At 45.7% G+C, this 26,975-nt stretch overlaps 1 protein-coding gene across 1 annotated transcript in view; it reads left to right on the top strand.

Annotated features, from left to right (window-relative positions):
* SUSD5 (sushi domain containing 5) overlaps positions 1 to 26,975 on the top strand; it is a 46,037-nt gene that overhangs the window by 10,108 nt on the left and 8,954 nt on the right. The window contains exons 2-4 of the mRNA XM_070360411.1: positions 1,067 to 1,244; positions 8,422 to 8,540; positions 18,868 to 19,056. Of these exons, the coding sequence (XP_070216512.1) occupies positions 1,067 to 1,244; positions 8,422 to 8,540; positions 18,868 to 19,056 (486 nt within the window). The remainder of the gene's footprint in view (positions 1 to 1,066; positions 1,245 to 8,421; positions 8,541 to 18,867; positions 19,057 to 26,975) is intronic.

Raw genomic sequence — 26,975 nt, 5'->3', positions numbered from 1 at the left:
ACATATGGATGTGAGAGTTGGACTATAAAGAAAAATGAGTACTGAAGAATTGATGCTGTGAACTGTGGTGTTGGAGAAGATGCTTGAGAGTCCCTTGGACTGCAAGGAGATCCAACCAGTCCATCCTAAAGGAGATCAGTCCTGGGTGTTCATTGGAACGACTGATGCTGAAGCTGAAACTCCAATACTTTGGCCACCTGATGTGAAGAGCTGACTCATTGGAAAAGACCCTGATGCTGGGAAAGATTGAAGGTGGGAGGAGAAGGGGACGACAGAGGATGAGATGGTTGAGTGGCATCACTGGCTGGATGGACGTGAGTTTGAGCAAACTCTGGGAGTTGGTGATGGACAAGAAGCCTGGAGTGCTGCAGTCCCTGGTCTTTCAGTTAGAAAGATTACAGAATACTGGCTATACACCCTGCGTTGTGCAACACGTGCTTGAGCCTGTCTGACACTCGGTCGTTTGTGCCTCCCCACCCCTGCATCTCCCCTCGCCCTTCATTCCCCCCACTGCTTTGTTCTCTGTATCTGTGAGTCTGCTTCTTTGTTGTTAGATTCACCAGTTTGTTGTATTTTCTAGACTCCACATTTAAGTGATATTGTCTTTGTCTGACATATTTCCCTTACTATAACGCATTTGAAGTCCACCATGTTGCTGCAAATGGCAAAATTTCATTCTTTTTTATAGATGAATAGTATCCCGTTGTGTATATCTCTCTCTCCATTCATCCACTGATACACAGTCAGGGTGTTTCCTTGTCTTGGCAAGGAAATTGCCAAGCATTGTAAATAATGCCTCTAGGCATCTTTTTAAATGGAAGATTTGAAGGACTTATCCAGATAAACATGCCACAGCAGTTAGTTACTTTTTTTAAAAAGAGTAAAAACTTGTAATTGTCATCGCTTGGCCCCAGGGATGAGCGCATTGAGGTAGTTGCTGTGCTTCAGTCTTTAAGCAAGTGGGAGAGACCGCAGTCCTCACAGGTGTGTGCCCGGGGGGTGTCTGCTGAGGTTAAATTCCCTTGGATCCTGGAATCAGCCTGTGTCCATGCTTGTCCTCACACAGGGAAGCTCTTCGTGCTGGAGTCTCAGAACGGCTCTCAGGGCCTGGCACTGGAGGCCGCGCGGCTTTCCTGCAGAAGCAGAGGTGCTCACCTGGTGTCTGCAGATGAGCTGCGGAGGGTGGTCCAGGACTGCGCGTTGGCGGTGTGCACCACGGGCTGGCTGGCGGACGGCACCCTAGGGTAAGTCAGGCCAGCTGGGGGCACTCTCCTTCCAACTCATCCACTACCCCATCAGGGCTGATTTGGTGGCTCAATAATTGTTCTGTTGAGGCACCAGGATAGACAGAGTGCAGTGGGCTATGGCTTGCAGTACATTTTTTGTTTTGAGTTCTCATATAAAAACATATCTCTGGAGTTCTGTTGCAGTCTTTTCCCCCTTGCTTTGTTATTTTGAATTGCCTTTTAGGTTACAAAAATAATACATGCTCATAAAAATTTCAGGTAATATATATATATAAAGCACAAAGTGAGTTTCTCTCTTCTTCCCTACCTCAGAGTTAATGACCCTTAACTGTTTGACATATGTTCTTTGTCTCTTTTTCTCTGGGAATGTTCATCTGCTTCCATGAGAAAAGAGGAACATGGCATGGAGGTTTTAAAATATAATTACAAATTCTTTCACATTACTCCCATTGAGGAGTGGGGTCAGTGTCCTTTCCCTTTGTATTTTGTTTGTTTTTATACCACTCCTTATTTTTTTGGCCTCACCGGTGTGACCTGCGGGATCTTCATTCCCCACCCAGGGATCAAGCCCCTGCCTCCTGCAGGAGAGGCACAGGGTCTTAACCACTGGACTGCCAGGGAAGTCCCAGTGTCCTCTACCTTTGAATGAGGGACAGCATAGCATTGCCTCGACCGGTAGAACACAGCGGGAGTGATACTCTGAGGCTAGGTTGGAAAAAGCCACTCTCTGATTTCTGGGGACACTTACTTTTGTGATGCTACCACTGAGAAGTCCTAGGAAGCCCAGGCCACATGGAAATGCCCTGCGTATGTACTCTCACCAATAGCCCCAACTGATTTCCCAATTACTAGCGAGCATTAACTGCCTCTGGGTGATTCCAACCCCCAGCTATTGAGTGAGCCAGCCCAGCCTTAGCAGAGTCTCCCCAGCTCAATCTTAGACATTGTATAGCAGAGACAAGCCTTTCCCATCATGCCCTATCTGAATTCCTGACCCTTGGAATCCTTGTGGAGAAATAATTCTGTGGCTGGCTAGGAGAAAACATCCCATTAGTGCTGCTAACTGCTCTGTTTATTAGTCATAAACAGAGAGGGCAGGAGCCATTCCACTTTTTCCTTCATGCCACAGGAATGTGAGAGAAGAAATGGGCTCCAAGAACTGCTTGACCCTGAAGATGTCTGGCTGGGAAATAGCCATAGAAAACATACACAACCATGCTGATTCACATCCCCAAAGGTGAAGCAGCAATTGAATAAAGAGAAAAAATGAAACTACCACCAGAACGTTTCAGTGAGTCTGGAATTGTGACTCTCTCTGCCTCGTATTTTGCTTCCAAGGTCCTAAATCAACAAAATATGACCAGTGATAATACATATTCCCCTAATGTAGTTAAGTATGGATACTTTTAATAACTCTGTTACTATCATTGAATCAGATAATCAAGATATTCACAGATTCTAAACAGCCAGCTTGAGCCAGGCTTAGGTCTCCTAGGCATTACAAATAGAAACAAAGTCATTGGAAAGGTTTATCTTCTCTGGGTTTGCTGTAATGTGTTAAAACATATTACATAGTGGATCTCTACCTTGCTTAGATGATATTTCTTTATACAGTAAACATGCTTATTTGAAATATTTACTAAATGACATATTAAAATAGTTTTCCATGTTAATATTTCTGGAACCATGAAGTATCTGACCATTAGTAGTACATTTCACTGTGGGTCCATCTCCCCTCCCCACCAAAAACTATTAAATGCACAGTTCAAGGATTTCCCTGGCGGTCCAATGGCTAGGATTCCACACTCCTAATGTGGGGCCCTCAGGTTCGATCCCTGGTCAAAGAACTTAGATCCCAGATGCCGCAACTAATAAAATAAAAAATCCTGCATGCCACAATGAAGATCAAAGATCTCACATGTTACAATTCAGACTCTGTGCAGCCAAACAAAATAAATAAGTGTTTTTAAAAAACTTCTCTAGAGGAAAATAATATTATCCTAGACAATTTATTTCTACAAACTATGTTAGCAAATAAAAGACTTGTCACATAGTATAAAATAACCAGTCACATAGGCACCAGTCACATGAGATCAGTTTCCATTCCGATCCCAAAGAAAGGCAAGGCCAAAGAATGCTCAAACTCCCGCACAGTTGCACTCATCTCACACGCTAGCAAAGTAATGCTCAAAATCCTCCAAGCCAGGCTTCAACAGTACGTGAACCGTGAACTTCCAGATGTTCAAGCTGGATTTAGAAAAGGCAGAGGAACTGGAGATCAAATTGCCAACATCCGTTGGATCATTGAAAAAGCAAGAGAGTTCCAGAAAAATATCTATTTCTGCTTTATTGACTACGCCAAATCCTTTGACTGTGTGGATCACAACAAACTGTGGAAAATTCTTCAAGAGATTGGAATACCAGACCGCCTTACCTACCTCCTGAGAAATCTGTGTGTAGATCAAGAAGCAACAGTTAGAACTGGACATGGAACAACAGACTGGTTCCACATAGGAAATGGAGTACATCAAGGCTGTATATTGTCACCCTGTTTATTTCACTTATATGCAGAGTACATCATGAGAAATGCTGGACTGAATGAAGCACAAGCTGGACTCAAGACTGCCAGGAGAAATATCAATAACCTCAGATATGCAGATGACACCACCCTTATGGCAGAAAGTGAAGAACTAAGGAGCCTCTTGATGAAAGTAAAAGAGGAGAGTGAAGAGTTGGCTTAAAACTCAACATTCAGAAAACTAAGATCATGGCATCTGGTCCCGTCACTTCATGGCAAATAGATGAGCAAACAGTGGAAACGGTGAGAGACTTTATTTTTGGGGGCTCCAAAATCACTGAGGATGGTGACTGCAGCCATGAAATTAAAAGACATTTACTCCTTGGAAGGAAAGTTATGACCAACTTAGACAGCATATTCAAAAGCAGAGACATTACTTCACCAACAAAGGTCCGTCTAGTCAAAGCTATGGTTTTTCCAGTGGTCATGTATGGATGTAAGAGTTGGACTGTGAAGAAAGCTGAGTGCTGAAGAATTGATGCTTTTGAACTGTGGTGTTGGAGAAGACTCTTGAGAGTCCCTTGGACTGCAAGGAGATCCAACCAGTCCATCCTAAAGGAAATCAGTCCTGAATATTCATTGGAAGTACTGATGCTGAAGCTGAAACTCCAGTACTTTGGCCATCTGATGTGAAGAACTGACTCATTTCAAGATCCTGATGCTAGGAAAGATTGACGGTGAGAGAGAAGGGGACGACAGAGGATGAGATGGCTGGATGGCATCACCAGGTCAATGTACTTGAGTTTGAGTAAACTCCAGGAGGTGGTGATGGACAGGGAAGCCTGGCATGCTGCAGTCCATGGGGTAACAAAGAGTTGGACATGACTGAGTGACTGAACTGAGCTGGGTAGACAAGGCAATAATAATAAAAATAGCCAATAGAAATTCTAGATGTTATTATTGGTAGATGCAGACTTTAAAATGACTCTTTAAAATGCTCACAATACAAAGGACAAAAAGGAGAATTTTGGCAGAAGACTGAAAACTATGAAAATAACCAAGTAAAAACTCTAGAAGTGAAAAATACAATAGCTGAAATTAAGAACTTAATGGCCAAATCTAACAGCTGATTTTAAGAGTCAAAGAGAAAATTAATGAACTGGAAGATATTTTAGAGGAAAATGTCCAGAATAAAGAACAGAAGAAACGGGATGAAAATATAGAAGAAAGAGTACAAAGCAAAGAAGATGCATGTAATTGGAAATCCAGAAGGAGAAGAGAAATAAGATGAAGCAAAATTAGTATATTTAGCCACAACTGTGGAAAAATACTCACACACAGATTTAAGAAGCCCTGTGAAGCCCAGTCAGGATAAATAAGAGTTTCACAACCTGGAACAAAATAGTAAAACTGGTAAGGATCAAATATGAAGAAAAACTGCTAAAAGTAATAAGGAAAAGAAAGAGTACCTTCAAAGGAGCAGCAATAAAGTGACAGTGAAAGCCCAAAGACCACTGAATGATGCCTTCAAAGTGCTGAAAGAAAATACTGCCAAACTGGAATTCTATACCCAGTGAAAATATCTTCAGAGAATAAAGGTAAAATAAAGAATTTTCAGACAGATAAAGGGTGAGAGAATTCATTATATGTGATCTGCACTAAATGAAACCCTGAGGCACGTTCTTCTGGCAGGAGGAGAATAATTGGAGGTGGACAATTGGAGACGCAAGAAAGAACTGAGTGGTAAAAGTAAATATAGAGGTGAGTTGAAATTACATACAGATGGTCCCTGACTTATGGTGGTTCAGCTTACAACTTTTTAACTTTATGATGGTAGGAAAGCATTATGCTTTCAACAGAAATGGTTCTTCAAGTTGTGAATTTTGATCTCTTTCTAGGCTAGTGAGATACTATCATACTTTTTTGTGATGCAGGGCAGTGGCAGTAACCTGCAGCTCCCAGTCAGCTGTGCGATCGTGAGAATAAAAAACTGACACACTATAGCCATTCTGTGGTGAGATGACCATTCAGCTTTTTCACTTTCAGCATAGCAGTCAATAAATTACATGAGACCTTGAATGCTTTATTGTAAAATAGACTGTTAGATGATCTTACCCAACTGTAGGCTGATGTAAATGTTTAGAGCATGTTTAAGGTAGCCTAGGCTAAGCTCTGATGTTCAGCAGGCTATGTGTATTATGTGCATTTTTTACTTACCATATTGTCAACTTATTACAAGTTTTGGGGGATGTAACCCGCATTGTAAGTTGAGGAAGATCTATAATTATTTAAAGCAATAATAATACTAAACACTAAAAAAATGGCATACAAATCAGGAAGTGTTTGAAGTATGTTAATACATAGTATTTTAAGTTGTGTTGTTGGGAAAGAGGGTAAAAGAAACATTAAATTTTAATAAATCAAAGAAGCATGTTATAACCTCTGGAGTAACCACTAAAAGAATTGTAAAAGAACATGTAACTTCCAAACCAATACAGAAGAAGAAGAGATTGCTGAAAACGAATTCAAACCATCAAAATCTGGAAAAGAGAAGAAGAAAGAATGGGCAGAACTAATAGAAATATGGCAGATTTAAATTCAAAGAAATATGTGATTAAATTAAGCAAATGTGATGCTCTGATTAGAAAACAAGGACCGTCACCTCTTAACCTGTTAGTGGGAATGTAAATTAGTACAGCCACTCTGGAGACCAGGAACCACTCTGGAGGTTCCTTAAAAAAAGTAAAAACAGAGCTGCCATATGCTCTAGCAATCCCACTCCTGGGCATAGATCCCGAGAAAACCATAATTTGAAAATCGCAATACACCCCAGTGTTCAGTGCAACACTCTTCACAATAGTCAGCACATGAATGCAATCTAAATGTCTGTCAACAGAGGAATGGGTGAAGAAGTGGTACATACAGGCAGTGAAATACTACTCAGTCATAAAAAAGAAACAGCACTTTTGCCAGCAATATGGGTGGACCTAGAGATGATCATACGAAGTGAAAAAAGTCCAACAGAGGAAGACAAATATCATATGATATCACTCATAAGTGGAGTCTAATTTTCAAAAAGATACAGGGCTTCCCTGGTGGTCCAGTGGTAAAGAATCCGCCTGCCAACGCAGGAGACATGGGTTCAATTCCTGGTCCAGGAAGATTCCACATGCTGCAGGGCAGCTGAGCCTGCGTGCCGCAACTACTGAGCCCGCGTGCCGCAGCCACTGAGGCCGTGCTCTCAGGAGCCTGTGCTCCACAAGAGGAGCCACTGCGATTAGAAGCCCATGTGCTACAAATAGAGCGGCCCCCACTCTCCGCAACTAGAGAGCCTGCATGCAGCAACAAAGACCCAGTGCAGCCAAAAATAAACAAACACTTTTAAAAGATACGAATGAACTTGTTTACAAAACATAGACAGACTCAGGGGCAGCTCTTTCCTCCCTTTCTACCTTCATCACCCGTTCATCCACCTCTGTGCCCAGATAGCTACTGATCAGGTTTCGGACACCTGAGGCTAATTTGTAATTCATATAAATGGAGTCATACAGCATATGCTCTTTTTCTGACCCCTTTCACTTAAAAATTATTTTGATATTCATCTATATTTATGTTATTAATGGTTCATTGTGTTTTACTGCTAAATAACATTTGATTGCATCAAGTATGCGGCAATTTATTTATCCATACACTTCCTGATAGGCATTTGGGTTGTTTCCATTTTTGCTCTGTAACAAATAAACCTGTTGTGAACATTTATGTACAAGTTTTTCTATGAACGTGTGTTTTCATTTATGTTGGGAAGTACATAGATGTGCTGTGTCTACATCATACGGCACAAATGAAAAAAAGAAAAAACAAGAACCATGAGGTGGATTTAAAAAAACCCTATTTGTTGATTTAAGTGATACCCCTAAACAAATCATGGGACAAAAATAAATTATAGTGGAAATTTACATATATGTAGAAATGAACGATATTAAAATATAACAGGGACTTCTCTAGCAGTCCAGTTGTTAAGACTCTGTGCTCCTAATCCAGGAGGCATGGGTTCCATCCCTCTTGGAACTAAGGTCCTACATGCCACACAGTGTGGCCAAAAAAATTATATATATATATATATATATATACACACACACATATATATACACACACACATATATACACACATACATATGTGCACACACATGTATAGCATACCCAAACTCATGGGATGCGACTAGAGCTATACCTGGAGGAAAATGCATTAAATGCTTTAACAAAAACATTAAATGCCTATGTTAGAAAAGGAAAGAGTCTGAAGGTTCAGGAATAACGATCTATCTTAAGAAATCTGAAAAGAACAGCAAAACAAACCCATCCCCCCCAAAAGAAGGGAGCTAATAAAGAGCAGAATTTTATGAAATAAAAACCAAGCATATACTGGAAGAGATCAGCAATGTATTTTATCTGAAACTTGAATCAATTTACATGACCTGAACTCAAGCATCACCTACAACTTCCTGCTTTTAGACCGATCTCTGGGAAGAGTATTGATAATTTCAGCCCAAACTCCTGAATCAGAAAAATATCTGCTGATTCAGAGCGATGGCAGAGGAGAATTCTTTCCCAGTTTGGCTAGCTCTCCTAACCCACTGTCTTCTTTGTCTGTTTCAGGACAACTGTGTGCAGCGAGCGGAGGGGTGAGCAACAAACCATGCGAGCTGTGGATGTGAGGGTGAAAAGCAGCCCCGTTCCTGGGGGTACATACAACGCGCTGTGTATTAAGGATGAAGGTCAGTGCCAGAGCCTCTGTAAAGGTTTTGGAGGCTGTGCTTGTGGGGGTTGACCTTTAGGTTGTGTTCTGTTAGAAGCCAACTTTACGATGAGGATTCACTGAACACTGTGAATCAGGAAGTCTTCTGAAGAAAAGCCAGCAGGGCAGTGGGGAAGCGGACAGGGAAAGGAGGGGGCCAGAAGGGGGCCACTAATCAGTGTCCACAGGGGTTGGGAGGTGGGTGTAGGTGGGGAGTAACTCTGGTGGGGTCCTGCAGGGGCTCTCTGGAGACAGTGACCACAGGTCATCATGGGATTCCTGATGAGGAGTGAGAGAGCAGGGCTATTTATGCCACTGCTGCTGTCAGTCACTGGGTAAGGGCTACTTCAGGGAGCTGTAAATTCCCAGACTCTTCTGGATTTCAGTGTGCTCAGACAAAGCGTTCCAATAGGCAAGCCAACCTCCAACAGAGATGTACAGATGCCTACCTACAGCCCCTGTCCACGGACCCCTGACAGCATCTGCTACAGCTGCTGATACTGCATGCCCTTCAATCTGCCTTCATGGTGGAAATTTTTCTACAAAGGAAAAAAAAAAACACACACTTTTTCCCTGAAAGGAAATTTATAGGATTTAGGAAACTTCTCCTAGAAAGGAAAATTCAACTCTCTTATGGGAAATCAGCTGAATGATGAGGAGAAGACCATAAAGGAGTCTCCAGGGCAGCATATCATGAGCCCTGGGAAAAGTACACTTTCACGGTCAGAAATTCATGCCACTGAAAGGCAATGTCCGTGCGCAGCGGGAGAAAGCAAGCTGCTTATTCATCAGTCATAGACATCACCACGGCTACTGCCTGGCTGCACAGTGTTCTCACCTGGAAAGTTTTAAGAAATACTGAGGCTTGAGGGCCAGCCCCAGAGATTCAGATACAAATGCTGTCGACGTTGGGGCTTTTTAAAGCTTCCCCAGGGCTTCCCATCTGGTTCTAGTAGTAAAGAACCTGCCTGGCAGTGCAGGAGATGTTAAGAGATGCGGGTTCAATCCCTGGGTCAGGAAGATCCCCTGGAGGAGGACATGGCAACTCACTCCAGTATTCTTGCCTGGAGAATCCCATGGAGAGAGGACCTTGGCAGGTCGCATAGCGTCAGACACAACTGAAGTGACTTAGCGTGCACGCACACACTCAGTGGTTATAAGACGTAACCCAAGTTGGAGAAATACTTCACTAATGCAGTTTCCCAAAGCTGTTTGATGGTGAGCAATACCAGATGAACATATTAGAAATACAAACCCTCAGGCTGCATCCCAGAGGCACCAAATCCCAGTGCCTTCCCCTTCAGGGAAGGGGGTCAGAGGAGTTGACAAAGCAAAGAGCCACAGGGGGGATTTCCCTAGTGGCCCAGTGGCTGAGACTCAGCACTCTCAATGTGGGGGGCTCCAGTTGGATCCCTGGTCAGGTAACTAGACCCCACATGCTACAACTAAGAGTTCACAAGCCAAAACTAAAGATCCTGTGTGCCGCAACTAAGGCCTGGAACAGCCAAATTAATAAATACATATATGTATTGTTAAAAAAGAGCCACAGTGAACCCTACAGCCCCGGCTGGTGCCTGTTAGATGTGTCTTGGTGGTAGATTTCTCTGCTGCTACGGCATCTCCCTCCAGAAAAGACTCTACATCTGTTGATTGCAGTCAAATGACTGAACGACATGCCCTGGAAAGGTCTGGGGAGAACAATACCCGTGGTTTGTTTTTAAACCGCATAAGTAAATGAAAATGATCCTTTGAATCTCAAACCAAGGCAGAGGTTCAGATCTCTGAGGGAGACAGGACAGAGCTAAAAGAAAGGCAGCGTGACCGTTTTTCTTTCGTGATCTCAATGGACATGCAGGGCTTCTGAGTCTGAGCTCTTTCTCCCTGATGAACAAAGGGTATCTGCTATCCTTTGCTGTGGAACATACCATCCATGGGAGAAGGAAATGGCAACCCACTCCAGTATTCTTGCTTGGAGAATCCCAGGGACAAAGGAGCCTGGTGGGCTGCTGTCTATGGGGTCACACAGAATCAGGCACGACTGAAGCGACTTGGCAGCAGCAGCAGCAGCATACCATCCATAAATATAGTGGCTTAAAGTAAAAACCCTTTGTTTAGTCCACTGTTTGGGGGGTGGGGAGACAGCAGTCTGTGTTTCTCTGCTGGGCTCAGCCGGGCTTATTCATGAGTCCACCATCAACTGCTGGGTGGGGGCCTTGCTTCTGGACATTGGCTGGCTGTTGACTGGGGTGATGGGGGCCACTATCATCCAACCACATGTTCCGTACCATCCAAAAGGAAATCCTGGGCCTTCCACCTCACAGGCCTTCCAACAGGTTGTGTGTCTGTGAGTGTGTGCCTCGCTGTCCACAGCTGTGGCGCAGGAAGAAGCCAGAGGTTGGAGATACCTGTTCACATCCTATAGGGCACCAAGTTAAAACCCATGAGCGTGACTCTAAAACCAGGTTCTTGTCAAACCGATGCGATGTGTCTCCTGATATCTTGCACTCTGAGGAGCACAGCTTGATTTCAGTAGCCAAAAATGCGTACCTCGAATCTGATCATGAAGAGACAGTAACCAGACTCAAACTGAGAACCATTATACAAAACGACTGGCCTACAAGCTTTCCAAAATGTCAAGGGCGAGAAAGATAAAGAAGGGCTAGGCAACTGTTTTGAATTAAAATAGACTAAAAAGACTTGACAACATAAATGCAGTCTGTGATCCTGGATCAGCGGAAACAGCTAGAATTGATGAAGTCTGAGTATGGATTATGAATTAGATAGTAGTGTTGTGTCGGGGCTTAAGTTCTCTAATTTGGTAACTATACTGCAGTTACTCAAGAGAATATCCTTGTTCTTGGAAACGTGTACTAAGGTTTTTGGGGACAAAGGGACATCACATCTACAAATCATTCTCAGGTGGTTGAGAAAGGAATTACAGATACACATATATACATATTTATACATGTATACATACACAATCATGCAGCCTTGAAATTAAAAGATGCTTGCTCCTTGGAAGGAAAGCTATGAGAAACCTAGACAGTGTCTTAAAAAGCAGAGACATCACTTTGCCGATCAAGGTCCATCTAGTCAAAGCTATGGTTTTTCCAGTAGTCATGTATGGATGTGAGAGTTGGGCCATAAAGAAGTCTCAACACCGAAGAATGGATGCTTTCGAATTGCGGTGCTGGAGAAGACTCTTGAGAGTCCCTTGGACAGCAGGAAGATCAAACCAGTCAACCCTAAAGGAAATCAACCCTGAATACTCATTGGAAGAACTGATGCTATAGCTGAAGCCCCAAAACTTTGGCCACCTGATGCAAAGAGGTGACCCAATGGAAAAGACCCTGATACTGGAAAGATTGAAGGCAGAAGGAGATGGGGGCAGGAGAGGATGAGACAGTTAGATAGCATCACCAACTCAATGTACATGAATTTGAGCGAACTCCAGGAAATAGTGGAGGATAGAGGAGCCTGATATGCTGCAATCCATGGGGTCACAAAGAGTTAGACATGACTTAGCAATTGAACAACAAAGCCTACACATATATGTATGTGTGTATTTATGTATGATATATATTTTCTCTATATATAGACATCTATATACATATTTATATCTATCTAGAGAAAAATAAAGCAAATGGCACAGGATGAAAACACATTAGTAAATCTGGATAAAGCATTTATAAGAGGTCCTTATTCTTAGAATTTTTCTGTAACTTTGTGATTATATGTAAATGAAAATTTCCCCTCAAAAGGTCTACATACTCCTCCCAAAACAACAAAAACAATAGGGAAGCACAAAAGAAAGCAAAACCAAAAAAACAAAACTGAAGCACATTCATGACGCCTGTCAGCTTATGTGAGGACTGCTGCTACTTTAGCAGAGTGAGCCCTGTGTGGGCATCTCTGAATCACAGCGCCTGAGCCCCGCACCCCAGGGCGATTTTCTGGAGCCTAGCCTGCCCACCCCCATCACCTCCAGATCAACAGGGAGAGACTTAGGTGGGAAAATATGGGATCTTGTTCCAACAGGGCCTGACCTCAGAGGAGGCTGCAGATGGGCGATGAAGGGGGCTCAGGAATGCATGCTGAGGCGGGATTGGGGTCACAGGGCTGCTGTCTCTTGGGCTTTCCAGGAAAGCAGGATGGGTTCCCCAAGTTTTCCTCAGAGAGCTCTGTCCCTGATCCTCTGCCTTTGGCCCTTTAGAAAGAGCATGTAAACCACTCCCATATGCCCCCCTCCCACTTTTCCCTGGTTGGAACCTTGTAGACAGTCAACAAGAGATTATCTTACTAAGCGAGGTAAGTCACACAGAGAAAGACGAATACCATATGATATCACTTATATGTGGAATCTAAACTTTGATACAAATGAGCTTATTTACAAAACAGAAACAGATTCTCAGACATAGAAAACAAACCCATGGTTACCAAAGGGGAAGAGGGGTGGGAGAGGGGTAAATTAGGGGTTATTAGCACATACAATTATGTGTGCGTTTGTATATATATGTGTGTATACATCACGGAATCACTTGGCTGGACGCCAGAAAACTAACACAGCATTGTAAGTCAACTGTACTGCAGTTAAAAACAAAAAATCAAAAACAAGGGAAAGCTGTGTGCTGAAGAAAGGTGGTGGGAAGCCAGAAGAGGCTCCTGGGGAGTGCACGTGAGGTCTGATTCAGCAGAGCCCGGGTGCAGCATCACCTCTAAAGGTTGCCTTTTTCCTAAAGATGCTTCACGACACTTGGCCCTAGGCTGCCACTTCTTCTCAGCAAGACAGGGAGAATGAAGGGTGCTCGCTCCCAAAACAGCAGACATGTGCCTCACAAGCCTGGAAGGCAAACAGAGCCTATGGCATGTGCAGGCAGCTTCCTCCTGTGTGTCTTTTTCTGAACTAAAGCTCACCATGAATGTAGACGTTTCTGTTTCCTTCTCGTATTTGTGTTTCACTGACAGTGAATTTCCAGCCCTGTGGTGATCTCACTTAAACTAATAAGGGAAGTTATTTTTAACTAACTGGATCCTGATTAAATGAGCTGCCTCCACTTGGGTTCTCCAGCTTTGCTTCTCTTGGCAGCTTGTTTGTGCGGTCAATGGTGTGGGGTCTGGAGGATTCAAGTCCCCTCTCGCCTTCTCCCTGTTGCACCCCAAGGCTTACTTGGGGTGTGCTTCTCTTTCTCCCCCTCCAAGCTAGGGCTGGCCTGGCTGCTCTCTCCACCAGCCCACCTCATTCTCTTAGCACTGTATTCCACCTTCCCCTGCACACGCTACTCCTGCCTGTATTTCCCATAAAAACAGAAATGGAATGATCTCTTCTTTTATGTCTTCAGACAGAGAACTGAATGCTCACCTCTCAGGCCAAGCAAGAATTTTTGAGAACAGCTAATTCCCAGGTCTGCCTGCAGGAGGGGCTGAGCCTCCAGGTGGGCTTTGGGGAAATTCTCCAGTGGTGATGGGAGACTGAGACCAAAAAATCGCAATACTTTGAGCAGCTGATAGAACTTATCCAGTGTAGGGTCTCCCAAGGGAGTGTGGGAAATTCTGTACTCATTACCAGTTGGCACTGGCCAATTGTTAATTTATTTGTCTAGGGTAATGCAAAGAGCGCTCAGACTTACAGGTGCTTTCAATGGATAGATAGATATACAGACACATGGACTGTTGGATGGATGGATAGATGGGTGGATGGTTGAGTGGACAGATAGATGAATGGGTGGATAAATGAATAGATAGATGATAGGTAGATAGATGAATGGATAAATTGAAGATAGATGGATTGTTGGATGGATGGATAGATGAATGGAGAGATAGATGAATGGTTGAATAGATAGATGACAGGTGATAGCTAGATGGATAGATGAATGGATAATTAGAGAGAAAGATGAATGGATAGACAGATAGAGATAGGGACTTTTTCACCCTTCAAGGAGTTGACAGTGTATAACGACAAGTAAGAGCGGAATGACACAAAGGAGCAGGATAATTAGGGAGACTTACTGAGGTGGTGGCAGTTGAGGTGGAACTTTCTGGGGATTGTGGTTAGGGGAAGGAGGAGAGGACACTGCACACACAGAACCGCTGGAGCACGGGCCAGACGAGGACCTTGCAGACAGAGAGAACAGTGGTTCTGGGGAGACGAGCTCTGGGTGAGCCCTTGTCCTAGTGCTCACTAGAGAATGCACCGGGCTTGGAACATCCCTGAGGGCACCCATCCCTGCTGGGCAAGTCTGAGGAGGCTGCAGAGGGCAGCCCAGATAACCCTATCGTAGTTAGGGTTCCCAACTTGATCCATAGATTCAGTGCAATCTCCGTCATAATCCTAAGCAAGTTACTTTGTGGATATGAACAAACTAATTCTGTAATTTGTAAGGAGAGACAAAGACTCAGAACAGTTCACTCATTATTGAAGAAGGACAAGGGTGAAGCACTGACATGACAGCTTCAGGACTTGCACTAAGATGCAGAAGCCAGGACCGTGTGGTACTGGTGAGAGAAAAGACAAATATCAGTGGAAACCAATAGCCCAGAAATAGACCCGCACAAATGTAGTCGACTGATCTTTGACAAAGGAGCAAAAGCTATACAATGGAGCAAAAATTGTCTTTTAAATATAGATGCTGGGACAACTGAACATCCACATACAAAAGAAAAGAATCTAGACCCAGACCTCACACCTTCACAAAGTTTAACTCAAAGTGAATCATGGACCTAAATGTAAAATGCAAAACTACAAAACTCTTAGAAGATAAGACAGGTGAAAACCTAGAGACCATGTGTATGGTGATGGCTTTTTCAAGACAACACCAACGGTAATATCCATGAAAGAAATCATTGATAAGCTGGACTCCCTTAAAATTAAAAACTTATGCTTTGCAAAAGACTATCAAGAGAATGAAAAGACAAGCCACAGACTGCAGAAGTTATTTGCAAAAGACATATCTACTAAAGACTATCATGCAAAATATACAAAGTGAAGTGAAAGTCGTTCAGTTCTGTCCGACTCTTTGCGACCCCACAGACTATACAGTCCTTGGAATTCTCCAGGCCAGAATACTGGAGTGGGTAGCTGTTCCCCTTCTCCAGGGGATCTTCCCAACCCAGGGATCGAACCCAGGTTTCCCACATTGCAGGCAGATTCTTTACCAGCTGAGCTACCTGGGAAGCCCTAAAATATATAAAGAACTCTTGAAATTCAATATTAAGAAAATGAACAACTCAATTACAAAATACACAAAGGCATTTCCCCGATGGTCCAGTGATTAAGACTCCGTGCTCCGAATGCAGGAGGCATGAGTTCAGTCCCTGGTCAGGGAACTGGATCCCACATGCCACCACTCAAACCCAGTGCAGCCAGATAAATAAAAAATAAGTATTAAAAAAATAAAGAGATATACGGATGGCAAGCAAGCATATGAAATATTGCTCCATGTCATATGTCATCAGGAAAAGGTAAATTAAAACAACGAAATACACTACACATCTAGTAGAATGGCCAAAATTCAGAACACTGATGACACCAGACACTGGCAAGGATGTGGAGCAACAAGAACTCTCACTCCTTGCTGATGGGAATGCGAACTGGCACATCCACTTTGGAAGACAGTCTGGTAGGTTCTCACCAAGCTAAACATCTTTTACCATGCGATCCAGCGGTCACAGTCCTTGATATTTGCCCAAATTAGCTGAAAACTTTGTTGTTGTTTAGTCGCTCAGCTCTGACTCTTTGTGACCCCATGGTCACAAAGTCCCATGGACTGTAGCCCGCCAGGCTCCTCCGTCCATGGGATTCTCCAGGCAAGAATACTGGGGTGGGTTGCCATTTCCTACTCCAGGAGATCTTCCCAGCTCACGGATAGAACCCACGTCTCCCCCGTCTCCTGCACTGCAGGTGGATTCTCTACTGCTGAGCCACAAGGAAGGCCCAGCTGAAAACTTAAGTTCACACAAAAACCTGTACATGAATGTTTATAGCATTTTTGACAATTTTCAAAATTTGACAATTTCATAATTTTGACAATTTTCATAATTGTTAAAACTTGGAAGAAACCATGATGTCTCTTCAGTAGGTGAATGGATAAATAAACCGTGGCACTGCCAGACAATGGAATATCATTCAGTGCTCAGAAGAAATGAGGGGACTCCCCTAGTGGTCCAGTGGTTAAGATTCTGTGCTCCCCAGGCAGGGGGCCCGGCTTTGATCCCTGGTCAGGAAACTAGATCCCACATGCCACAGCCAAGACTGGCACAGCCAAATAAATGAATAAATAAGAATCAATTATTAAAAGAAGTGAGCTATCAAGCCATGAGAAGACATGAAAGAAACTTAAATGCATATTATGAAATGGAAAGAAGCCAGTCTCAAGAGGCTACCTACTATATGATTCCAACTACATGACATTCTAGAGAGAGCAGAACTATGGGGACAGTGAAAGGATTGACGGTTGCCCGGAGCTAGGAGCAACGAACAGATGAAGCACAGAGGGTTTTTAGGGCAGTGAAACTATTTTGTGTCATACTACAGTGGTGGATATGTGTAATTACACATTGCTCAAAACCCATAGAATGTGGAACACCAAAATTGAGCCCATAGGTAACTGTGGACTGTGTGTGATAATGACATGTCACTGGATGCTCATCAATTGCAGTGAACATACCCCTGTGGTCCATGCTGTGCCCGGTGGAGAAATCTCTGTACCTGTACCTTCCACTCAATTTTGCTGTGAACCTAAACCAGCTCCAAAAATTCGTTTATTTTTTTTAAAGCAGGGACTCAGTAATAGATATTTAGTTCAGTTCAGTCACTCAGTCGTGTCTGACTCTGCGACCCCATGAACTGCAGCACACCAGGCTTCCCTGTCCATCACCAACTCCCAGAACTTACTTAAACTCATATCTGTTGCGTCAGTGATGCCATCCAACCATCTCATCCTCTATCGTCCCCTTCTCCTCCCGCCTTCTATCCCAGCATCAGGGTCTTTTCCAATGAGTCAGTTCTTCACATCAGGTGGCCAAAGTACTGGAGTTTCAGCTTCAGCATCAGTCCTTCCAATGAATATTCAGGACTGATTTCCTGTAAGATTGACTGGTTGGATCTCCTTGCAGTCCATGGGACTCTCAAGAGTCCTCTGCAATACCACAGTTCAAAGGCATCAATACTTCGGCACTCAGCTTTCTTTGTAGTCTAACTCTCACATCAATACATGATCATTGGAAAAACCATAGCTTTGACTAGACGGACCTTTGTTGGTAAAGTAATGTCTCTGCTTTTTAACATGCTGTCTAGTTTAGTCATAGCTTTTCTTCCAAGGAGCAAGCGTCTTAATTTCATGGCTGCAGTCACCATCTGCAGTGATCGATCTAACCCATTTATGGGCTTCCCCAATGGCTCAGCAGTAAAGAATCCACCTGCCAATGCAGGAGACGTGGGTTTGATTTCTGGTTTGGGCAGATCCCCTGGAGGAGAGCATGGCAACCCACTCTAGTGTTCTTGCCTGGGGAATCCCATGGACAGAGGAGCCTGGCAGGCTGCAGTCCGTGGGGTTGCAAAGAGTCAGACAGGACTAAGCACACACACACATACACACACACGTAGATGCACAGACACATACACATATGTAATTGTCTTCGTGTGTGCTGTAATATAAATGTTGTGGAGTCACTAAGTCCTGTGTGACTCTTTGCGACCCCATGGACTGCAGCCCGCCCAGGCTCCTCTGTCCATGGGATTTCCCAGGCAAAAATACTGGAGTGGATTGCCATTTTCTACTCCAGGAGATCTTCCCAACCCAGGGATTGAATCTGCTTCTCTTAGTCTCCTGCATTGGCCGAAGTGTTCTTTACTGCTAGTGCTCCCTAGGAAACCCTTTATATCTGTATCTGCATTTATTTGTAAAAACCAAACCGGTAGCAGTGTTATCATCAGGGTGAAGGTTGGGGGAAGGGAGAGGCAACTTGTATAGTCTGTAACAGTTTAGCATTTGTCAAAGAGCATCTACCATTTATGTAAATAAGGCAAAAAGGAACTGGCTCCTGGGCATTGCTTCTGGTCCTGTTGCCTGGCAGTTTAAAAATACAAAGCTATATTGGAGCGCACACAATTCAGTCAACGAGTATTGAGTGCTTCATCTGTGCCAGGCACTCGACCAGGGTGGGGGATGCCAGGGTGAAGGCGATCTCCGTTTAGGGTACAGGCAGCACCCATGAGGGAAGAGGGGGTCGCTTTTTCAGTTTTTTATTTCTCTCAGGCTGAAAAAGTTCTGCAGAGTTTGGGGAAACTTACTGTGCTTCCTTGTCCGCAGAGAAGCCGTGTGGAGACCCGCCCTCGTTCCCACACACCATCCTGCAGGGCCGCACCGGCTTGGAGATGGGGGACGAGTTGCTGTACGTGTGCGCCCCGGGCCACGTGACCGGCCAGCGCGAAACGGCCTTCACCCTGCTGTGCGACAGCTGCGGGGAGTGGTACGGGCTGGTCCAGGCCTGCGGGAAAGGTAAGCAGGAAGGCAACGCCATGACCGCTGTGTGGACGGCTCCCCTGCAGCCTTGCTCTGCCCCCTACGCTGCCCCTTGTGTCTGACTGAAATTATATGGTGGTGGTGGTTTAGTAGCGAAGTCGTGTCCAACTCTTGTGACCCCATGGACTGTAACCCGCCGGGCTCCAGTGTCCATTCTCCAGGCAAGAACACTGGAGGGGGTTGCCATTTCCTCCTCCAATGCATGAAAGTGAAAAGTGAAAGTGAAGTTGCTCAGTCGTGTCCGACTCTTCTCGACCCCATGGACTGCAGCCTACCAGGCTCCTCCGTCCATGGGATTTTCCAGGCAAGAGTGCTGGAGTGGGGTGCCATTGCCTTCTCCAGAATGAAATTATAGCTGAGGCTAAAAAGACTCCTGGTGGGCAGAGCTCCCGAAACCTGATTTGACTCTCCGAGATGTTCCCCATTCCCTCATCAGCATTTACCTGGGCGGGCGGGGGTGAGTCTTCTGCATCCCACCCCTGTCCAGCCCGTTGGGAATTCTCCCAGTGAATTAAATTTCTCTCTCTCTCCTGTGACTCCTGCACCATGGACCTCATGCTGACCCTGCATTGCTCCGTGACCTCACAGGTCTCCTCTCTCCCCAGGACTCCTTCAGGGCCACCTTCCTGGTGCCCCATGACATCTGAGTACCAAGCGGAAGTTGGCTCTATAGAGGGGGAGGACTCCAGCACCCCCCACGATGCTACTGAATCCCCAGTTTGTCCCCAGGATGTCCAGCAGATCATGCGGTAGAACCGTGATGAGACTAGGGTGCTGTCCTGTCTGTGAGCTTCACCTGTGTTGCGGCCTGAGCTGTGGTCTGTTGTGTTCATTGCAGTTCACTCTCCACAGTGTGAACCCACTGCCCATGGCTTCTGCTGATGGTCATTTGCCTTGTTCTCACATTCTGATCGTCACAAGCTTACGCTGCCATGATCTTTCCCGTCTACATCATTCATTTCACACCTGAACACCTTTCTGTTGGCTTTTGGGAGAGGCGTCGCTGCCCACGGGATAGGTGGGTGTCCAGCTTCTGTGGACGCTACCAGAGAGTTTTCCAAAGGGTTTTGACCATTTTCCTCTCCCACCAGCTGTGCAGAAGAGTTCTGCTTAAGCATCCTCACCAAGCTTCAGGACCGTGAGACTTTCTACCTTTCTGCTAAGCTGGTGACTGCTCCATCAGATCCATTTCTCTACCCAAGCACTTATCACATGCTGATGGAGCATGATCAGTGTTTCCTCAGCAGAACCTCTGTCCAACGTGTTTGCCCATTTCTCTGATTGACTTGATTAGGCGTCTTCCTGGTGGCTCAGATGGTCAAGAATCTGCCTACAATGCAGGAGTCCCCAGGTTCAATCCCTGGGTAGGGAAGATCCCCTGGAGGAGGGCATGGCAACCCACTCCAGTATTCTTGTCTGGAGAATCCCATGGATGGAGGAACCTAGCAGGCTACTCTAGTCCGACTCCAAGAGTTGGACACGGCTGAGGGACTAACACGCATATAATGTAGGATTTCTTCTTTACATAAACCTTTATGTGTTAAAATTTTCTCTCTCACTCTGTGGCTTATGTTTTTCCCCTTGGAGTATTTTTTTGATGAATACTGAGATTTTGTCGTTGTTGTCTCAAACTCTCTGTGTGCAACTTTAAATTTTTTTCTGTGTGCAATTTTTAAACAGATTTTTTTGTTTTTTAGTTATTATAGACAGGTTTTGGTAAAGTGCAATAAAAATGAATTAGCATAAAACTAAAGCAAAGATATTCCAGATATAAATAAAAATAGACATAAAATTCCCCCTTCAAATTATTACAAAAACTTCTAAAACCTTCCTACTTGCTTGTCACATACTTGTACCAAAGTGACAGACTGGGACAAGTCCTTGAAACACAATTTGAGCCATTTCCCAGCACTTTCCTCGGTCGCTGGTGTCTTGTGGCAGGCAGGAGCTCCACCAGTCCTAATGGATTCACCTGTCCAAGAAAAATCAGGCTGAAGACCTGACTTCCTGTTTGTTGAGGGTGTCCCCTCAAAGCAGACCCGAGCTCACCCCGAGGTGTGAGTGAGCTGGCTGCATTTCTGACGCTGGATCATCCCACGAGCCACACCCACCAAGGCAAACGGGCTGTTTACTGGCCCCAGCAGAATGAGCACTAAATGCAGGTCTTGTGTGTCTGAAACGGTGTTTATTTTCTCACCGCAAAGCCGAGTTGTTGGAGCTTTCAGTTGCTGGTCAGAAATTTCGATTTCTACACTTGGCTGAACACACAGACCCTTACGGTTTTCAGTATCTGTGTCACTGTAAGTGTGCCTTACAAGAACATTGTCACCAGCTATTTGACTCCGCCTTTACTTGTTCATTTTTCCAATGAACTGTTTTAAGGAACTTTTTCAAATTGGAAAGGAGTCATCTTGGGAAGGGCGGACCAAACCGGATTTTGGAGTTGGATGTGTCTGACTTTGAACAACAGCATGCTTTGTACGACCGACCGGCCATTCATTCATTCACTCTCTCCCCCTCCCTTCATCGGGCAGGGTCCAAGTTCCTGTGTAATCAAGATTGAGCAAAATTGTCCCAACCCTAAAGGTAACTAGTAAACTGAGTGCCTTAGAAGAGATAGAAAAGCCATAGATGATGAGGTAAAAGGGAAAGCTGGAAAACGAGGTTTCATAGGTGAAATTTTAAAGGAAGTGTATGTTCCCAGGTGGAAGAAGTGCTCAAAGGAGGTACATATCCAGTCCATGGAAGCTAAAAAGTGTACACTGGCTTCTAAGTATAAGAAGATTCTGGAAGCCTCGTGTTTTCAGCGTGTATCCGAGGCATGGAATATACCTAGGCAGCACTGCAGTGAACACAGGAACAAGCTGGAGGGAGGAAGAGAGCCGAGGCAGACGACTACTGCTGTTCACCAGGAGGACGTGGGTGGGGTGGGGCGCAAAGGGTGGAGCTGGAGGAGGATCAGGCACCCAGCGAGGAGGCGAGGTGGTTTTGTTTTGTCTGCATCCTTGCTGCTGTTATTCTAAGATGGGAAGTACATCACTCGGAACAGGACCTGTGATATGGTCTGAGCCCAGTGGAGCCCAGTGAAGCTCCAGTCTTTTGGCCACCTGTTCCGAAGAGCCGACTCAAAGACCCTGAGGCTGGGAAAGATTGAGGGCAGGAAGAGAACTGGGCAACAGAGAATGAGATGGTTGGATGGCATCACTGACTCAATGGACGTGAGTTTGAGCAAGCTCTGGGAGATGGTGAAGGACAGGGAAGCCTGGTGTGCTGCAGTCCATGGGGTTGCAAAGAGTCAAACATGACTGAGCGACTGAACAGCAACATGAAGGGTCCTGCTTTCCCTTCCAGCCTTGTGCTGATGGAGGAGGGTATTAGGCCCTCTCACTGAAGGATGGAAAGATTTGTGTGACGCTGGCTTTGCTTCCCTGTGCATTACTGACTCCAGCCCCCTGTACAACACACAGCCAAAGGCAGGCAGTAGCTCTAGCTGTCTAATACAGCTAGAAATTAGTCACTGCCAGCAGGCGTCTCAGATTCTGGAGACAGCCGCTGATCCTTCCAGAAAGGCATGGCCCGTGTGGCCTTATGACAGGGGAGACCCCGTGGGCAATCAGCTGGTGACTTTTTAACATGTGGCTCCCAGGCCCTCCAGACCTGTGGCTGTCTCACCTTCCCAGGGAGCACGTGTCACCTCTGCCCTGAGCTCAGCCAGTACCCCTCCCTACACATCAGAGCCCCCACCAGAGAGCATTTCCTTCTGTTCCCTGTGAGCTGCTGGAGCCCGCTCCAAGCCCTCTGGCAGAACCTGCTCCAGAGGTTCCTGCCCTTTATTTCCCTCACAACCTCTCCAGATCCAGACAGCCTCAAGGCTCAGGAACCTTGGAGGTCAGGTGTTAAAAGAACCTGGAGCTCAGATGCCTTTGGTCTTAGAGATTCTAAGGGCTTGGAGGCTCCGGGCTACTATGAAGACTGTTTCACTCAAATTTGTCATTGTTTGGGCATGTTGAAGACTTGAGTTAGAGTCTGTAAAAGCAGAGCCTATTCACACGGAGATGGCTTGTAGAGGGGGAGTAAGGCAGGCAGGGTAGGTGAGAGGGGAGGAGTTAAGGATGCAGTCCCAGGTGGATTCTTGCCTTGCCTGATCCCTTGGGGAGCTAGGGAGCATGAACTGCACCTTGGGTTGGTGCCACTTGGAAGCAAGGGGACCGGCCTGAGTTCCTCTGTTCTAGTCTGTCATTGGCTGCAGGCTGCTGTCCATGGAGGGCAAATGAAATTGTTACTCAGTCGTGTCCAACTCTGTGCTACCCCATGGACTGTAGCCTGCCAAGCTCCTCTGCCCATAGAATTCTCCAGGCAAGAATACTAGAGTGAGTTGCCATTCCTTTCTCCAGGGGATCTTCCTGCCCAGGGAATCGAACCCCAGTCTCCTGAAATGCAGGCATCAGGTGGCTTGTAATTAAGGCTCCCATTCCTCCAAGGGCAGTGCTCTAGAGGAAGGGCAGCTGTTGCTTATTAAGGCATCAGTTCAGTAGAGCAGATGCTTAAAAAAAATTTTTTTTTAATCCATTAGTAATGTGGGGACTGCCTGAATGGGCGTGATGAAATTTAAACTTTGTAATGGTGGTCACCGACTTGATGGACATGATTCTGAGCAGGCTCTGGGAGTTGGTGATGGTCAGGGAAGCCTGGCGTGCTGAGGTCCATGTAGTCACAAAGAGCTGGACATGACTGAGCACTGAACTGAACTAAATGGTGAGCAGGCGTGAATGCACAGGGGCACATCCACCCAGAGGGATCAGACAGTAGCTGGTGCAGGAGGGCGCCTCAGCCACACACCAACCACCCGGGTTGTCTGTTCACTGTGACATCAAGGTCCAGCCTCGAGTGGTGATGGTGAGGTCTCTCACTGAAGCACAGGGACTTCAGCCTTGACCGTCAATCTGAAGGGTGGGGGCTTAACTGCCATTTTTTCCCTTCTCTGTGTTGGTATTTCTCTAGTTTGGGGTCCTGGAGTCCAGGGTTGGGTCTGGCCATTTTGTTTCCCCTTCTATCTGATTCCACACATCTTCTTAGTTTATGTTCCCAGTTGGGCAGCACGGAACACCCGTCATACCTCTCTAATGTTCTCAGTGTTAAGTCGTGTCTGACTCTGTGACTCCAGGGACAGTAGCCCACCAGGCTCCTCTGTCCATGGAACTCTGCAGGCAAGAATACTGGGGTGGGTTGCCTTTCCCTTCTCCAGGGGATCTTCCCAACCCAGGGATCAAATCCGGGTCTCCTGCACTGCAGGTGGATGCTTTACCACTGAGCCACCAGGGAAGCCCAGTGTTAGTGCTACATGCTCAGTATCTGACTATAACTGGTTATTGCCCTCATCATACAAAAGTCCCAGTGCTTTGCGCTTTACCTGTGTGTGCAGATTTCCATGTTATGTTGGGTTTTCCTTGGGCTTTTTATTATACCAAGTCCCATACAGTCTTCAAGGCCATATCCATCTCTAGCCACTGGTACCCTAGGGACAGCCTCTGACCTCCCACCACTCCAAGTGGCTGCCCCTGGCCACATGATCACAGGGTCCCGTGCAGTTTCCAGGGCACACTGATTGTTCCCTACTCACTGCCCTGGCCACTCGTTGCCTCTGACACCGCTGCCCTATGGTTTCCCCGGTGGCTTCTGCCGTCTCCTGACTCAGCACCCTGTGGTCCCGTGGCCTCTGCAGAGTAGCACCAGATAGACACCCCAGGATGGGAGAGACTCATAGACCCTTGCTCTCGGATTTACCCCATGTTTCTCCTTTAAAGGTGGCTTCCCTGGTGACGCAGACAGTAAAGAATCTGCCTGCAATGCAGAAGACCTAGGTTCAATCTCTGGATCGGGAAGATGCCCTGGAGAGGGAATGGCAACCCACTCCAGTATTCTTGCCTGGAGAATCCTATGGACGGAGGATCCTGGCGGGCTACATACAGTCCATGGGGTCACAAAGAGTCCAACATGACTGAGTGACTAACACTTCACTTCTCTTCTAAAACTTGCCCTGACAAAGGATATCTGCTAGGCTCTGAAAAGCCTTTGAGATCTTCCACCCCAAGCTCCATGGTTCTGTTTGTGCATTCTGGTCTGTGGTATCAGAAAGTGAGCGACCCCAAGCTTAACAGCTGCCAGCCCCACCACCTCTGAGTCCCACAAGAGATAGATTGAGGTTCTCACTCCCTTCCTGGGTCTGCTGCAGCTGTGGCCACAAGACTTGTTCCCCCGTCGGGCACTGAGAGAAGAGCTGTCATAAACAATGCCAAACCTGTCCCATGTTATTTCTGTCTTGGGAGTTGTCTTTTGTTTTTGTTCTGTTTTTTGACAACTCTCTTGAGGCTTAATTTGCATACAAGAAATGGTACCCATTTAAAATATAAAAGTCCTGGTGGCTCAGTGGCTAAGGTACCACGCTCCCAAAGGCAGGGGGCCGGGGTTTGATCCATGATCAGGGAAGTAGATCCCACATGCTTCAACTAAGATCTGGTGCAGTCAAAAACAAAAAAAAACCCCACATGCTGCAACTAAGACCCGGCCTAGCTAAATAAGGGAACCCACCCGCAGAACCAAATTACAGAATATTTCCATCTTCCCCAAGCCTCCTTATGCTCCTTTCTGATGGAGGAGTTTTATTTGCTTTATCCTAGCTCATCTTCACAAGTCTGAGTAGAAACAGCCACCTCCCACTGACAGATGGGACGACTGAGGGACAGAGAGGCTCGCTGACTTCCTATGTCAGCCAGCCAGAAAGCAGCAGAGCCAAGATGTAAAACCAGGCATGTCTCATTCCGGCATCTGAGTGTGCTTCTCTGGGGCCTCTCAAAGCGTGAGGGCAGAGCAGGGCTTGCTTTGCAAACGAGCTGTTCTCTCACCAAGTTTCTTTGCTATTTTCTCTCATTTCTGAAGCCCTTCTTTTGTTTTCTTAAATTAACTCCAGTTTCTGTTTTTCTCCATCTTCTAGACTTCCTTCATGGAATAAAAGCCAGAGACTGAACTGAATTTAGAATTGCCTTGTCAATGTTGCCATATTTGTTCAGAAGTTCATTGAACCAGTGGTTATTTCTGGCTTGTCTGGTTGCCTTTTTTCAAAATTACTATTTTTAAAGGCTGTGTAGCCAAGACCAGTGGGGAAAAAAGAAGGCATGTGTGGGCTTCCAGAAACACAACAACATGAAAAAGCATGAAAAGCAGCAGCACTTGGACAGCCCAGCATTCTGGGCTCCGGCTTGTACACTCCTGCCCTTGATAAAGGCACGGCCTGGGTGCCCCTTTTTACCGCTGATTCCTATTGATCTGTCGTCTTGTGTTTTCCTAAAGTAACAGTTAATTATAAACACATAGGGAGGGATTTGATTTTTCCCAAGAGAGCCCATGAAGTTTACATTTCCTGGACCCGTTGGTCTAAACCAGAAGGCCGGGCATTGTGGAGGCCAGGTTTCAGGAGAGCCTGGGGGAGGGGAGGGGGGTAAAGGGGAGGGGGCACAGTTGCTGGATGGCTCCGGAGAGCTCAGACTGCAAACCAGAGAGAGGCGAGAGAAATAGCACCTCGACAGGCAAAGAGCTGGTGTTACCCATCCTGATGGCAGAATGTACTTTGGGGTTGACATTCTGTGAGTAAGAAGCTTTACCGTTACTCAGGAGGGGAAAAACAGCCTTGGGATACTTTGTCATGAGTAGACTCTTTGTAAACAGTTGGTGTCTGTGTCTTCATTTGAGGTTTTGGTGTGGCTGAGGCTTGACATAATGAGAGCCTGTTTCTGAGCCAGACCTTGACCTGAGAGCCCCGGCAGACAGGAAGGGCTTGGCTCTGAGCCCCAGGCTGCTGTCCAGGGATGCTCTACACCCAGAGAGCTCTGAAGGCAGAA

The sequence above is a fragment of the Bos mutus genome, chromosome 22 (assembly GCF_027580195.1).
Source record: "Bos mutus isolate GX-2022 chromosome 22, NWIPB_WYAK_1.1, whole genome shotgun sequence".
NCBI classification, from domain to species: Eukaryota; Metazoa; Chordata; class Mammalia; order Artiodactyla; family Bovidae; genus Bos; species Bos mutus.
The sequence above is the reverse complement of the archived record's forward strand: the minus strand, read 5'-3'. Positions and strand labels throughout refer to the sequence as shown.